Source organism: Gopherus flavomarginatus, chromosome 1, assembly GCF_025201925.1.
Source record: "Gopherus flavomarginatus isolate rGopFla2 chromosome 1, rGopFla2.mat.asm, whole genome shotgun sequence".
In the NCBI taxonomy this organism is placed as follows: Eukaryota; Metazoa; Chordata; order Testudines; family Testudinidae; genus Gopherus; species Gopherus flavomarginatus.
This window is the reverse complement of record NC_066617.1, coordinates 365,599,531-365,612,586: the sequence shown is the minus strand read 5'-3', so window position 1 is coordinate 365,612,586 and position 13,056 is coordinate 365,599,531. Positions and strand designations below refer to the sequence as shown.

At 54.7% G+C, this 13,056-nt stretch overlaps 1 protein-coding gene across 1 annotated transcript in view; it reads left to right on the top strand.

Moving 5' to 3' along the window:
* Positions 1-612: 612 nt before the first annotated feature.
* Positions 613-13,056, top strand: part of STARD10 (StAR related lipid transfer domain containing 10) — a 52,144-nt gene continuing 39,700 nt past the window's right edge. The window contains exon 1 of the mRNA XM_050922197.1: positions 613-1,656. Coding sequence (XP_050778154.1) covers positions 1,495-1,656 — 162 coding nt within the window. The 5' untranslated portion in view covers positions 613-1,494. The remainder of the gene's footprint in view (positions 1,657-13,056) is intronic.

Here is a 13,056-nt window from a genome sequence, read left to right as displayed (position 1 = left end):
AAGCAGCGTGACAGCTCAGTATTGGCATCTTTACTGCCTTTAATGGGAGGGTGTAAATCACCTTCCTACCAGCTGCATGGGGGAAGGAGGGCAGGATGCTGAGAGCTATTATCATTATTTATTTAAATCCCAGGAGCACCCCGACTACGATCAGAGCCCCGGGCTTTGCCCGGGTGGGTTTACACTGTAAACAGAAAGAAAACATCCCCAGGACCGTTGAGTTCCCTTGCCCAAGGCCAAGCACGCGGAGACAGGACCTAGACCCCAAGCTGCTGGACGCCAGGTCAGCGCCTTGCCCTCCTCCCTCTCCCCTGGGAACGATCCCCCCCGACCAGCGCCTGGCTGCCCGACCGGCGCGGCTCTGCAAGGCCCGGTTACGACACTATCTCGTCCCATCCTTTTTTTTGCAGCGCCGCGCGAGAGGGAAGCTAGGACCCGGCGGGATCCTCCGCCAGCGCCCTGGGAGGTGCAGCTGTGTCTGGGGTTTGGCTCGGCTTGTCAGTTTCACCTCCCGGCCCGACACCCCGGCGCAGCCAAAGGCAGGGGGAGGGGGCGGCTTCCACCTGCGGCCCTCAGCACCCAGCGGGGCCCCCCAGGCCGGCGGGGGCGGGGGCAGGATCAGCCGGCGCAAGGTAGGGGGAGACCTGGGTGGAACCTCTCCCCTGGGAGCCGCGATTCTGCTGCGCGCCAGGGATCTGCTCTCCGTCTCCTTCTCCTCCTCCTCCGCGAGCTCATCTGCTGCAGAGCCCCAGCTGCTGCTGCTCCAGCCAGAGAGGGGACGACCTGCTGCTGCAGCTTTCCGTGGGAAATCGAGCCCTTCCCCCGACTTGGGGCCGTTTTCTGTGTCTGGATTCGGTCACTGCCATCGTCACCTCCCGGGGAGGCAGATTGCGTTGCTTGCGGGAGCTCACGGAGACAGATCCTTAGAGGAGGAAGCAGCCCCCGCCCCCCGCGGTAATAACACTCACCTGTTCTCCATTGGTGGCACACCTGGGCAGGAGGGGCCTGTTTCGAGGCAGCGGTGAGCCGCACAACTTGGCATTAAACGTTTAGAAGGCAGAGCGAAAAGGCAGAAGCCTCCCCCCCAGAGAAGAGAGTTCATCTACACACACGCTTCTCCAGCGCAGCTCGGTGATATTTCAAGGGATTTCCTCCAGCCTGGGCTGAAATATTTATTTTCTTTTGCTTTTTTTGTTTGTTTGCATGAGAGCTGTCTGGTGAGCCCTCCCCACCAGGAATCCTTAGGAGACAGCTTCTGGTTCTCTCTGTAGAGAACTTAATTTTGAAATCTGCTTTTCCTGCCTGTTCTGAAACCATCTTCCTCCCCCCCCCCCTTTAAAAAACAGCTATTCTGGTTTCAGAATCTCTTAACTGGGGTAAAACCAGTATTTCCATTTTTTTGGAGTGGGGGAGAGACAGACACCGTCGAAGGCCCACGGAGCCTACTGTTAAGGCAACTTAAAATTCGAATTTGTCAGTGTCCCTTCCAAGACTATGTCCACCCGGGAGAGCGTACAGATCCCAGACGATCGGGATTTTAATAATTTCCGGACAGAATGCAACTCGGACGCAGGCTGGAGTCAAACTTATAACAAATCGGGAATTGTTGTGTGGATTCAGATCTTGGAGGTGGAGAGATCCCTGCATAAAATCAAGGTAAGAAACCGGTTGGGATCTGTGGGAATGTTAGACGTGCCCTCGGTGTTGGCTGTGCCCGTACCCTGTGGAGTTAAGCCGGCTGTTTGCAAAACACGGCAGAAGTGGGCTGCAAAAGACTCCTTGTGTATTTGCTGCTTCTGTATTTCTTCATTTTCTAGGTGCATTGTGCAGGGCAGGAAGCTGGTGGGACTCTACAGCTTTGTGTGGGAGTGTTTCCAGGGACCTCTGCATGCACCTGATCAGATCAATGATTTATGATGTACTCTCTCCTTACATTAGTGGAACAGATAGCTTAGCTGGCCTGGTATCCTGTTTCCCAGTGGCAGGATGTTGGCATAAAATCCCCATTTTATCTGTATCTATATATAGATGTATACACACACGCACACCCCTAATGGTGCCATACTGAACCGCAAGGGTGTGTGTGTGAGAGAAAGATTTCTTCCTCCCCCCACCCCCCCAGATTAGGCTTTTTACCTGGAGCGGAAGGACTCGGTATCTCTTTTCACAGTAGCAGCTGTGTTAAGTCTGTATCTGCAAAAAAAAAAAAAAACAGCAGTATGTGTGGCACCTTAGAGACCTAACAAATTTATTTGAGCATAAGCTTTCATGGGCTACAGCCCACTTTTTCAGCTGTAGCCCGTGAAAGCTTATGCTCAAACAAATTTGTTAGTCTCTAAGGTGCCACACATACTCCTGTTCTTGTTGGGTATCTCTTACAACTCTTCTGTTTTAGCCAGTGCTCTGGCACGTCATGTTACTAATCCTGCTCTTAATCTTGCTCAGCTATTTGCCTAAATATCTGGTAGCAGTGAGTTCCACAGGTTAATGACTTTCTTTAACACAGCATTTTGTCTCCATTTGAAATATATTGCTTTTGAATTTTGCACGGGCTTCTCCTCCTTGGACAATGTGCCAGAGTGAACAGGCAGTGCCCAAATGTACCTTTCCAAGGCCTGTAGTGCATGATGCTGATCTGCAATTGGCTTGTGTCTCTTCCTTCCCATCCTGCTTCCTTGCTAGTGGTGATATCTGGCTCCGCGGAGCCAGCAGGGGGCAGGACAGCCAGCTCACCTCCCCCTGGGAGCTCTCTACTTGGTAGCTTGCCAGAAAGTAGGGATCAGCAAAGTTGCCTGACTAGGAGCTGACCCCTCCGTTCTCAGGGCCGTTTCCACCAGTGGATTGGGATGAACTGGGAACTGGAGCACCTCAAGCAGCAGAGAGAAAATCTAGGATAGGCCTGAGCCCTGGATCCCAAATTGCAGAGAGAAGCTACTCTGTCTCCTGCACCCAAGCAGCAGTCACCTTAGTCCAGTGCAGTGTGCGCTGGGGGCCTTTGGTGCCTAGAACTTGCAGCTGTGACTCCATTTCTCGTGTAGATGCCTTTGGCTAGAACAGTTATGGACTTCGTGCCTATTAGAGGGGCTTCTTCTGCTTGTCCCACACCCAGCCCGTTCTATTTCCTCTGCGAGCGCCTGCTGTACAGGCCTCCCCTCTCAGCCTGCGGGAGCTTCAGCAAAGCTCTAGAAGCTCAACACAAGGTGGAGTAGCCGGATCCGTCTTGGATCCTTGTGGAATCCGCTGCCGAGGCTCCGTGTCCCCAGAGCCCCTGCTGGGTGTGGGTAGTTAGGACCAGAGCAGGCTGGGATCCCTGCGTGGTACCATAGACTCACTTTGCGGGCAAGGTCTGCCCATCTCCCGTGTCTTGTAAAGATTTTCAGGGAGGTTGGCGTGGCCAGGTCTGAAAAGTGTTTGCACAAGGAGGGGTTTGGGGAGTGTGTGTGATAAATTACTGCCCGGATCCATTATTACCTGGAGTTTCCTGGGTGCTCAGATACCAGGGGATATATAAGAGCCTGTCTAGAATAGAGTAGGACTCTGGCTTTTGCTAGCAATCGTCTGTGTTACAGGCACACCCCGGGCCCGATCAGGACCAGAGCAAGGTGTTGTACAAACACAGAGCAAGAGACGGTGGGACTGGCCAGCTCTGGGAGCTGAGAATGGGCTCCTGATCCTGCCACTCCAGCTCACAGCAGGTGTCAGGAGCATCTGAAAGACCCTCCTAGCTCAAGGCCCCCTGTTCCGATGTCCCTGACGTGAGGTGCATTTGTGGGTCTCAGTTCAGAAGCAGACAAGTATCCCTTCTGCAGACCTTCCGCCCCAACGTGCACTAGTTGGCTCCTTTATTGGTAGCCTCAGCAGAGTGGCCGTAGATTGAAAGGGGCTCGGGGGCTGAACGCCCCACTGAGACAGGACCCAGGCACTGTCTGCGTTAACGCTACCTGTACTGGGTCTGTTATGTGGCTTAGGGCTTGGAAAAACTTGCCAGACTCCTAGTAGCCGGGGCTAGAGGAGGTGGTGGGGAGCTCCAGCTTTCAAGTTCCAGAGGCAGCACCTGGATGAGGAAGCCACTCTTGGGAAGGAAGAGGATCCTGGGATTTCTGCTTGAGTGGGTGGAAGGGAGGGCTCCCTCTCCTGTCAGCTTCCAGCAACTAAGACGGAGATGGATCTTCACCTTTTTGCTTTCTGTCTCTCCCTTTGAGCCTCCTGGCCCCAGAGACACAGGGGGCAAGGAAGGAGCAATCTCTCTCTCTCACCCTTCTCCCCTTCATCCTTGGATACTCATCCTCCTCAGTCAGCTCCTGTGCCTGCCTCTGCAGCTGCTGCTCAGTGCTTCCTCCAAACTTACCTGCTTTCTTGACCATTTCTCAGCTGCCTTCTGGGTTATGAAAGGCAGCAGCAGAGTATAAGTGCCACATTTTTTTTGGCTCTGGTGGGTGCTCGTGCCCCTGCCCCAAAGTCCCCACCTCAACTCTGCCCCTCCCTGCCCCTGTTGGATCCCTCCTCAAATCCTGGCCCTGCTTCCTCCCCAAAGCACGCTGCATTCCCCCTCCCTCCCAGGCTTGCCATGCACAACAAGCTTTTTGCGGTGCCAAGTGCTGGGAAGGAGGGGGGAGAAGCGGGACTCGGCACACTCAGGGGAGGAGGTGGAGCGGAGGTGGAGGTGAGCTGGGGTGGTGGGGGCAGGGCAGGGAGCTGCCAGTGCAGAGCACCCACCAATTTTTCCCTGTGGGTGCTCCAGCAGAATGTCATTACTTTCACTAGGCTGCTGTTTGACATACGCTGATCAGCCACAGAGGCACTGGAGCTGCCTGCAGGCAGAGCCAGGAAGGCGACATTGGAAGGTTTTCTTTGCAGTGGTAAGGCCTAGAAACTGAATGTTTGTTTGTTTTTAAACCGAAAGCGCAGATTTTGCACAAATCACTGGCTTAGTCTGCTATGCTGAATAGAAAGCTTCCCACTCTCCAGGTTTTCAGTGGGTGAGATGAACTTGAAAAATTCACTATGGGAAAATTGAAGGCTTCAGCCAGTCTGGGCTGTCAAAATGACATTTAACACCCACTCCACATTTAGAAGTAATTGGGTTCCATGCAGGAATGATTGGCTGAAATTCTCTGGTCTGTGCTACGCAGCAGGTTAGACTAGGTAATCATAATTACTTGTGATGGTCCTGGCAGGCCTTGAAATCCACAAAAACTCTCACACAGACTTGGGTGTCTGTATGTAAAACATTGCCTGTGTCCCTTAATGGCCAGTATCTGATGCTTCAGGAGAAGGTGAAAGATTCATAATGCACTGGCTGAGTGGTGCAATTCTGTAACATCTAGTTTTTCCTTAACACATGAAGCATGAATTCACCTGACAACCCCTTCCCCTGTCAGGAACAAGGCCGCCCAGAGGATTCAGGGGGCCCCTGCTTCGGAGGTAATTCGGCAGCGGAGGGTCCTTCCGCTCCGGGACCTGCTGCCGAAGTGCCCCAAAGACCTGCGGCTGGGGGCCCCCCGCCACCGAATTACTGCTGAAGACCCAGCACTTCGGCGGCATGTCCCGCTTCTGCGGTAATTCGGCAGCGGGGGGTCCTTCTGCTCCAGTGTGGAAGGGACCCCCTGCCGCCAAGGACCCGGAGCGGAAGAAGCTCCAGGGACCCCAGCCCCACTAGAGTTTTCTGGGGCCCCAGTATCTATTGGGTGTCTGGGAAGTGGGCGGGCAAAGCCCGCCCACTGCTAAAGGATCCCCCCCCCAGCCTAAGGGGAGGACCCACAGGGCCACAGAACCCACTGAGTTCGGGGGACAACTAATAAAAGAACAGGGACAGGCGTGAGGTCAAAGGGTCATAAGAAGGGAACCTGACGGGGACACCGAGCAGAGAACCCCGGACAGCGCCCACTGCTCCTCGAAGGCGTCAAGGGAGCCAGTGGACGCCGCCCAGAGGAACTCCGCCCGGATGCGTGAATGGACCATGGATCGGAAACAAGCCTCACAGTCACCGGGGTCTCCATCGGCCAACCTCCTCTCCTTGGTCGTGTAGATGGCCTTTTTAGCCAGGACGAGGAGGAGGTTGACCAGGAGGTCCTGGGACTTCGTGGGGCCACAGATAGGGAGTGCTTACAGAAGGAGGTGAGGGGAAAAGTGCAGCCAGAAACGTAAGAGGCTGGGGCCCCAGTAGCGAGTGAAGGACCCTGCTCCAGGGGCCCCAAAAAACTCTCATGGGGGGCCCCGGTGCAAATTGCCCAACTCGCACCACCCCCCACCCCCCCCCCGGCTGCCCTGGTCAGAGATGGAAGCAGCTTCTCATCAGTGGGTTGACAGACACCAAGAGAATATAGCTACAGCTTTCCAAAGGGCCCCCTGATTTTTAGGTGCCGGACCAGATACAAATCTCAGGAAAAACTTCCTAACTGTAAGAACAGCAGGACAATGGTACATATACCTCAGGGGGTCAAGGAAACTGCTTCCAGGAGGTTTTCAGAAGGAGGCTGGAGCCATCTCTCTTGGCTGATTTAGACACCACAAAGCCTGCATCTTGGCAGGGGTTAGACTAGATGACCCTTGTGGTCTCTTCTGACCCTATGATTCCACAACCTGAGATGCTCCAGGCTTGGCTGTGCAGAGGCGCCCACAACATCCATGGTTGATGTGGGTTCTCGGGAAGCAGGCCCTAGGGGGCTCGTGTGGGGCACTCAAAAATTGAAAGTCTCTGCCTGAGTGATATGCCCTGGTGAGAGTCATTGTTAGGGTCGGGACTAGAATGCAGGGATCCTGTCTGCTGGTCCTGTGTTCGGGCCACTAGCCCACATCCTTCCATAGGGCTGCTGCTTCTGTTGACCATACGTCTCTCCTCTGGGTCTGTAGTTGCCCCGTCAAGCTTGGAGTGCTTTGTTACTAGTGGGTCTGTTTTATCTGGCCTCTAGCTCAGAGTGTTAGGGGGTTTTTTTTTGTTTTTTTGTTTTGTTTCACCCTGAAGTACAGGGATTGCCTCCATTAGGCCCAAGCCTGCAAAGCAGCGGCTCCCAGCACTGACTGCAACCTTGCTTGGCTGCAACACAAACCTGAAAGCTCTGGCCTGTCCTTGGCAGCATGCTGGGAGCAGTGTGTGCCCGGCAGCACATTGCACTGCAGATGCAGAGCAAACAAACAGAGCTGGCGGCTCTGAGCAACCTACCTCCTGAGACCGCTGCTGGCTAGGAGTGGGAGAGAGCCTCCCTGTTGGCTGGAGGTCTGGACAGCTCAGTCACATAAAGAAAAACAGATCTGTGTGCGCTCTGGCATCCCGTGGCAGTAGGCTTTGTAGGTCAGCCGTCCTCACCTCCCCAAGGGTTAAGGATCCTTCTTTCCCTGGCCCTCTCCCATGCAGTCTGCACACAGAACTCTTGCAAATCACCTACACAGCAGCGCTCGGGACCTGGGGTGGGGGGCAGGGCCTTAGGGTGCCCCCATTCTCCCAGGCTTCCCTTCTTGGTAAATTTCTGCGATGTCCCAGCCTGGGGCCTTGCAGTAGCGAAAGCGCAGAGGTTGGCATGCTCGTCATTGCTGAGATTTAGCGTGCATTGCATCGGGCGCTGCAGCCTTCCAATGCCTACGCCGACTCTGTGCACTGCACAATCTCCTGGCTACCCCAGCAAGCTAGCAAGGCTGGCCGGCTGGGGGCCTGCCCCCGTTTGTCAGCACATCTCCGCCTCTTGCCTTTGTGCGCTGCTTTGGGGTCCCTGTAACCACACACACTAGCCCACTCAGATACCATCATGATGGGGCAGGACTGTGTTTTGCCACTGAGGGTGCTGGATGCACACAGGCCCTGTGGCTCTTTGGTTCCCAGACTGACTGAGGCTGGGCTACCTAGTTTCATCACTCAAGGTCTCCTTAAATTCTGGCCTGGAGAGCCCAGGACATGATGTCCGGTTGAGCATGCCCCAGGGGCTGTAACAGTGAAACCAGCCTGATCCCTGTCGTGCCCTGGAGGCATCGCTGTATGAGAGCGCCGTGATTCGGGAGGCTGGTAGCACATTCCCTATAAACTGCTAGGCCAGTCACTCCCTGTCAAAGAAGGGAAGGGCAAGGGAACAGTAGACATGCTAGAACTTGATTTTTAATAAGGCTTTTGAGACAGTCCCATGTGACATGGGCAAACTAGGGACATACGGTCTAGATGAAATGACTATGGGGTGGGTGCACAACTGGTTGAAAGACCCTGTACAAAGAATAGTTATCAGTGGTTTGTTCTCAAACTGGGGGGGGCATATCTAGTGGGGTCCTGCAGGGGTCAGTCATGGGTCTGGTACTATTCAATATTTTCATGAATGAGCTGGATAATGGAGTGACGAGGATGCTTATAACATTTATAGGTGACAACCTGGGAGGGGTTGCAAGCACTTTGGAGAATAGGATTAGAGTTCAAAATGACCATGACAAATCAGAACTGGTCTGAAATGAGCAAAATGAAATTAAATAGCGACAAGGGCAAAGTACTTCACATGGGAAGGAAAATCAAATGCACAGCTACACTCGGGGGCTGAAAAGGATCTGCGAGGTCCTGGTGGTTCACAAGTTGAATATCAGTCGTCAGTGTGATGCAGCTGCTAAAAAGGCAACTATTCTGGGCTGTATTAACAGAGCATTGTATGTAAGTCCCGACAGGTCATTGTCCTGCTCTGCTTGGCACCGGTGAGGGCCCAGGTGGAGAACTGTGTCCAGTTCTGGGCACCACACTTTGGGAAAGATGGGGACAAACTGAAGAGAGTCCAGAGAAGAGAAATGATCAAAGGTTTTAGGAAACTGACCTTTGAGGAAAGATTAGAAACCCTGGGCTTGTTTAGTCTCAAGAAAAGGAGGCTGAGAGGGGACCCAATACCAGCCTTCAAATCTGTTAAGGTGTGTTATCAACAGGATCGATCAATTCTCCATGGCCACTGAAGCTAGGACAAGAAGCACTGGGCTCAATGTGCACCAAGGGAGATTTAGGTTCGATATTAGGAAAATCTGTCTGATGATGGGGGAGTTGAGCTCTGGACTAGGCTTCTGAGGGAGGAATCCCCGTCACTGGAGGCTGTAAGACCAGGCTGGATGAACACCTGCCAGGGCTGGTCTAGGTTTACTTGGCCTGGAATCAGCGCAGGGGGCTGCACTTGACAACCTCTCAAAGTCCCTTCCAGTCTGACACATCTGTGATGGTAGAAACGTGCCTCTAAAAGCTCTCAGTCCTAATGGAGGTCTCTGAGCTTTGCTGGAGGCAGCTGTCTCACGACCCTTCCGTAGCACTAACGGATTGAGAGACCAGCAGAGGTGATGACGCCTGCTGCTAAGCTGTGTTAATAACACTTACAGTAGACCCTTGCTTTCCTTGTTGGGTACAGGAGCACTTAGAGGCCCCAGCTGAGATTGGAGCTCCATTGTGCAGGGCGCTGTACAGACACATAAATGGTGAGAACCAGTCCCTGCCCCAAAGAGCTGACAGCTTAACTGGACCAGCAACAGGGGGGCCGGAAGGACTAATGATTTACCCCAGCTCATGCTGGGAGCCTGAGGGCTCCGGAGTTCCAGCTCAGTGCCTTAACCACACGACCATCCTTCTTCTGTAAGTCTCAAGACCTTCGTTATAGCTGAATAGTAACAGCAGCTCTGGAGCATCCGGCCACTTCCTGGGCTGAAGAGTGCATTCCCTTGAGTGCACTGAGATCCTGCGTGCAGTGGAGACTGTAGGGCAGGAGGGATGGGAGGCCCCTGGTCTTATGACAGGGTAGCTCCCACTCAGATCAATAGGAATCACTTACCTCTGACCCTGAGCGTGGATTCACAAAACAAGGAGCTTCCCAGATTAGGCCTGTGCATCAAAAGAAACTCGCTGAGCAAGTGGCTTGCGGCGTTGGGTGCCACAGCAGGTCTGAGTGGGTGGGGTTGGTCTCGCTGGCACCCACCTGCCTTCCAGCGGCCTGGAAGAGGTCAGAGTTGCCACCTTTTTCTAGAGACACCTTCCTGATGGGCAGATGCTCGGTCTGTGATGGGAAGTGGCTCTTGTTTCATGTAGCGGAGCCCTCGCTGGAACCGAGGTTTGTCAGGCGCGAGGACCCTGGAGATGGGAGCTGTATAAGCGCCTCGCCAAGCTGTGGCTGAGACAGGACTTGTGTGGAAGCTGAGAGAGCTGCATTCCTGTGCTTTAACTGCTAACGGACTTGCTGCTGGCCACGGGTCTCTGCAGGATGCCCCAGTGACCCCCATCTCCAGGAGTGAAACAGTGCCACTGCCTATGAGATGGTCAGCGATTTCAGCATGGCATTCTGCTTCCTTTCGTGCCCCGGACTCTGGGGTCGTGGAGCAGGGGGCTGTCCGACATTCCAGCAGTGAGTGAAGCCATGGCTGTGGGGCGTGGTGTCACGGAGTCACTGGGCAATGCTCTGGAACTGCTCCCCACAAGCCAGTCAGGACTTTGGGGAGCCTCCTCTCCCTTGGAGCAGACTTGTTCAGGGCAAGAAGCTCACACGTCTTCACCTCCTGGGTCTCTCCTTGGAGCATTCAGCATCCTCTGCCCCTCCGTGCGCTTCCCACAGTGAGCCCGCCTCAGTGGGGTCCTGGGGAAGCCATGGGGTCCTGCACCCCCACTTTACAGTCAGACATGACTCTCAGCCAGCCAGTAAAACAGAGGTTTATTCGATGACAGGAACAGGGTCTAAAACAGAGCTTGTAGGTACAGAGAACCGGACCCCTCGGCCGGGTCCATTCTGGGGGGCAGTGAGCCAGACCCCCACATCTGCACTTCACTCCTCGTCCCCAGCCAGCTCCAGACTAACAACCCCCCCCCCCCAGCCCCTCCTCTCTGCTCAGCCCCTTTCCCTGGACACGAGGTCACCAGATCTTTGTCTCCAACACCTTCAGTTGGCACCTTTGCAGAAGGGCCCAGGCCATCAGTTGCTAGGAGACAGAGGGTCAGGCATTTAGGTGCACTGGCCCTTTGCTCTGCCAGATACTTAAGAACTGCCATGGGGACACTGAGGCACCAACACAATATTCATAGAAAACATTAAGAACATTCCTAGTTCATCACAGGTGGAAAGCTCTCTCGGCTCCTTGGAGGATCGAGGGCGATATGGAAATGACTGTTTATCCAAGGGGCTGAGCTGAATGGTGCCAAGCACGGAAGGTTTTGTGGTGTAATGAGAGGGAGGTAGAAGAGCTCTGCTTGTATTCTGGTTGCGTCATGGAGCATTGTCGCCTGTAATGATTAGCCATCCGGCAGAAAAACAGCCTGAGATCGTACAATAGGATGTGCTGACTTGGGCTCAAATGACACGTTTGGAACATATGAATGGCACCTCATGGTTAATAATTAAACCCCTTTGTAACCTACTTGGGAATTCAATTCGCTTGACTCTGCTGCCCAGTCTGCAGGAGGGATGCAAACCACTGGGCCAAACTGATCTGTGATAAAAGCCGTGAAAGGTTACTTCCGAGGAGGCTGCGGGATGTGTGTGAGAGAGAGACAGAGACTTCCAAAGGGGCTGAGCTAACACAGAATAAACTTTGGGGGGAGGGGGGAAAAGGTGGCACCTTTTGTGGGGAGCACAGGGTGTTTGCACCGAGGGGCTGGGCAGCCCTGTGCTTGTGGCTTGGACTGTTGCTGGGTCTGTCTGGGGCTGGCACCAGAATGCAGCGGACTAGAAACCTGGCCTCTGATAGAGGGGTCTAGTCTGGTTCCCAGAACGGCTGGCGTGTGGGCAAGGATGAGGCAGTGACCTGGAGGGAAAGGCCGCGTATGTATTGGGGGATAGGAATGGTAAGACAGCCAGACTGTGCCTAGCTCTTCGGGGCAGGGACAGGCTTTATGTTCTGTCTGGACAGTGCCTAGGACAGTGGGACCACTAGGTGCTTGTGCACTCCAGGCAGCTGGCACTCACTGGCCCTGACATGGGCTGACCGGGCTAAAGCCACCCAGCTCCCTGCCCCTCCGGGTCACAATGGAGGCAGAGGTTGCTCCATCGCTGTCCTGATGGGCTCCAAGGTCGACCAGCCAGCACCTTTCGCCTTTCCAGCTCAACGGGTCCCCTCGGGTGGCCAGAGCAGGAGGAGAGTGGGAGGGACCTTGGGCCTTCTGGCCCAGGCCTGTGCTCGCTCAGAGATAGCCCCTCCCCTGCAGCAGGAACAAGGGAGAATGGAATTGGGGTGGAGCAGAAGGGCATCCTGCAGCCACTGCAAGCCCCAGTGACATCCCCAGTTCCCTCCAGCCCGGCTGAGAATCTCTCCAGGCCTCTTCACCAGCTCCCAGCCAGGGGCAGCCGATGGCAGGCCGTGATCTCTAATCCAGCCCTGGTGCTCTCCATGGCAGGGTGACGGTTGACATCCCGTGTGTCTGAGTTTCCTGTCACAGGTTCTGCCGCACGCCTTACTGGAAACGGATCCCGCTCCTGAACTGGCATCCATAGCCTGCTCAGCACTAGCAGGTGGCAGGCCAGCCAGGCCGGGGGGAGGCCAGAAACTGTGAGGGGTTGGCGTTCCAGTGCATGCTGGGTGCAGCTTTGGGTGCCTTGTGCCTGCCATATGCCTAGAGGGTGGGGACACCGTGTGGGAGCGTTGGCCCTGTTATAAAACCTTACTGACTCGGCTGCAGGGTGTGTCCTGTCACTGGAGGATCTGCTCTGCACGGGGGCGGGGGTGTATGTGTCCTCACTCCCTGCTCCTTTTGCTCCTTCACTCACTCACTCATGCCCGTCACCCCAATCGGGGTATGGGCCACCAACCACAGATCTCCAGAGTCCTCTATCCTGGGCCATTCGCTCTAGCTGGTTCCAGGTATAGCCCATTTTTTTGCTATCAGCCTGAAGGTCGCGTCGCCAGATGTTTCTTCGGCCTCTTTTCCGCTTGCCTTGGGGGTTCCACCGCAGTGCCTGTCTGGTGATGTTAGTTGGCTGCTTACGTAGTGTATGTCCTATCCTTTCCTCTGACTTGGCTGCCTTTCCCCCAGCTCCTCCAAAAGCAAACCCACCACCCTCACTCCAGGATGCGAATCTCCTCTGGTGCGCTTGGCACTGTGGGAAAGCCGAAAGCTCCTGAGGGTGAAGGCAGGGGCAT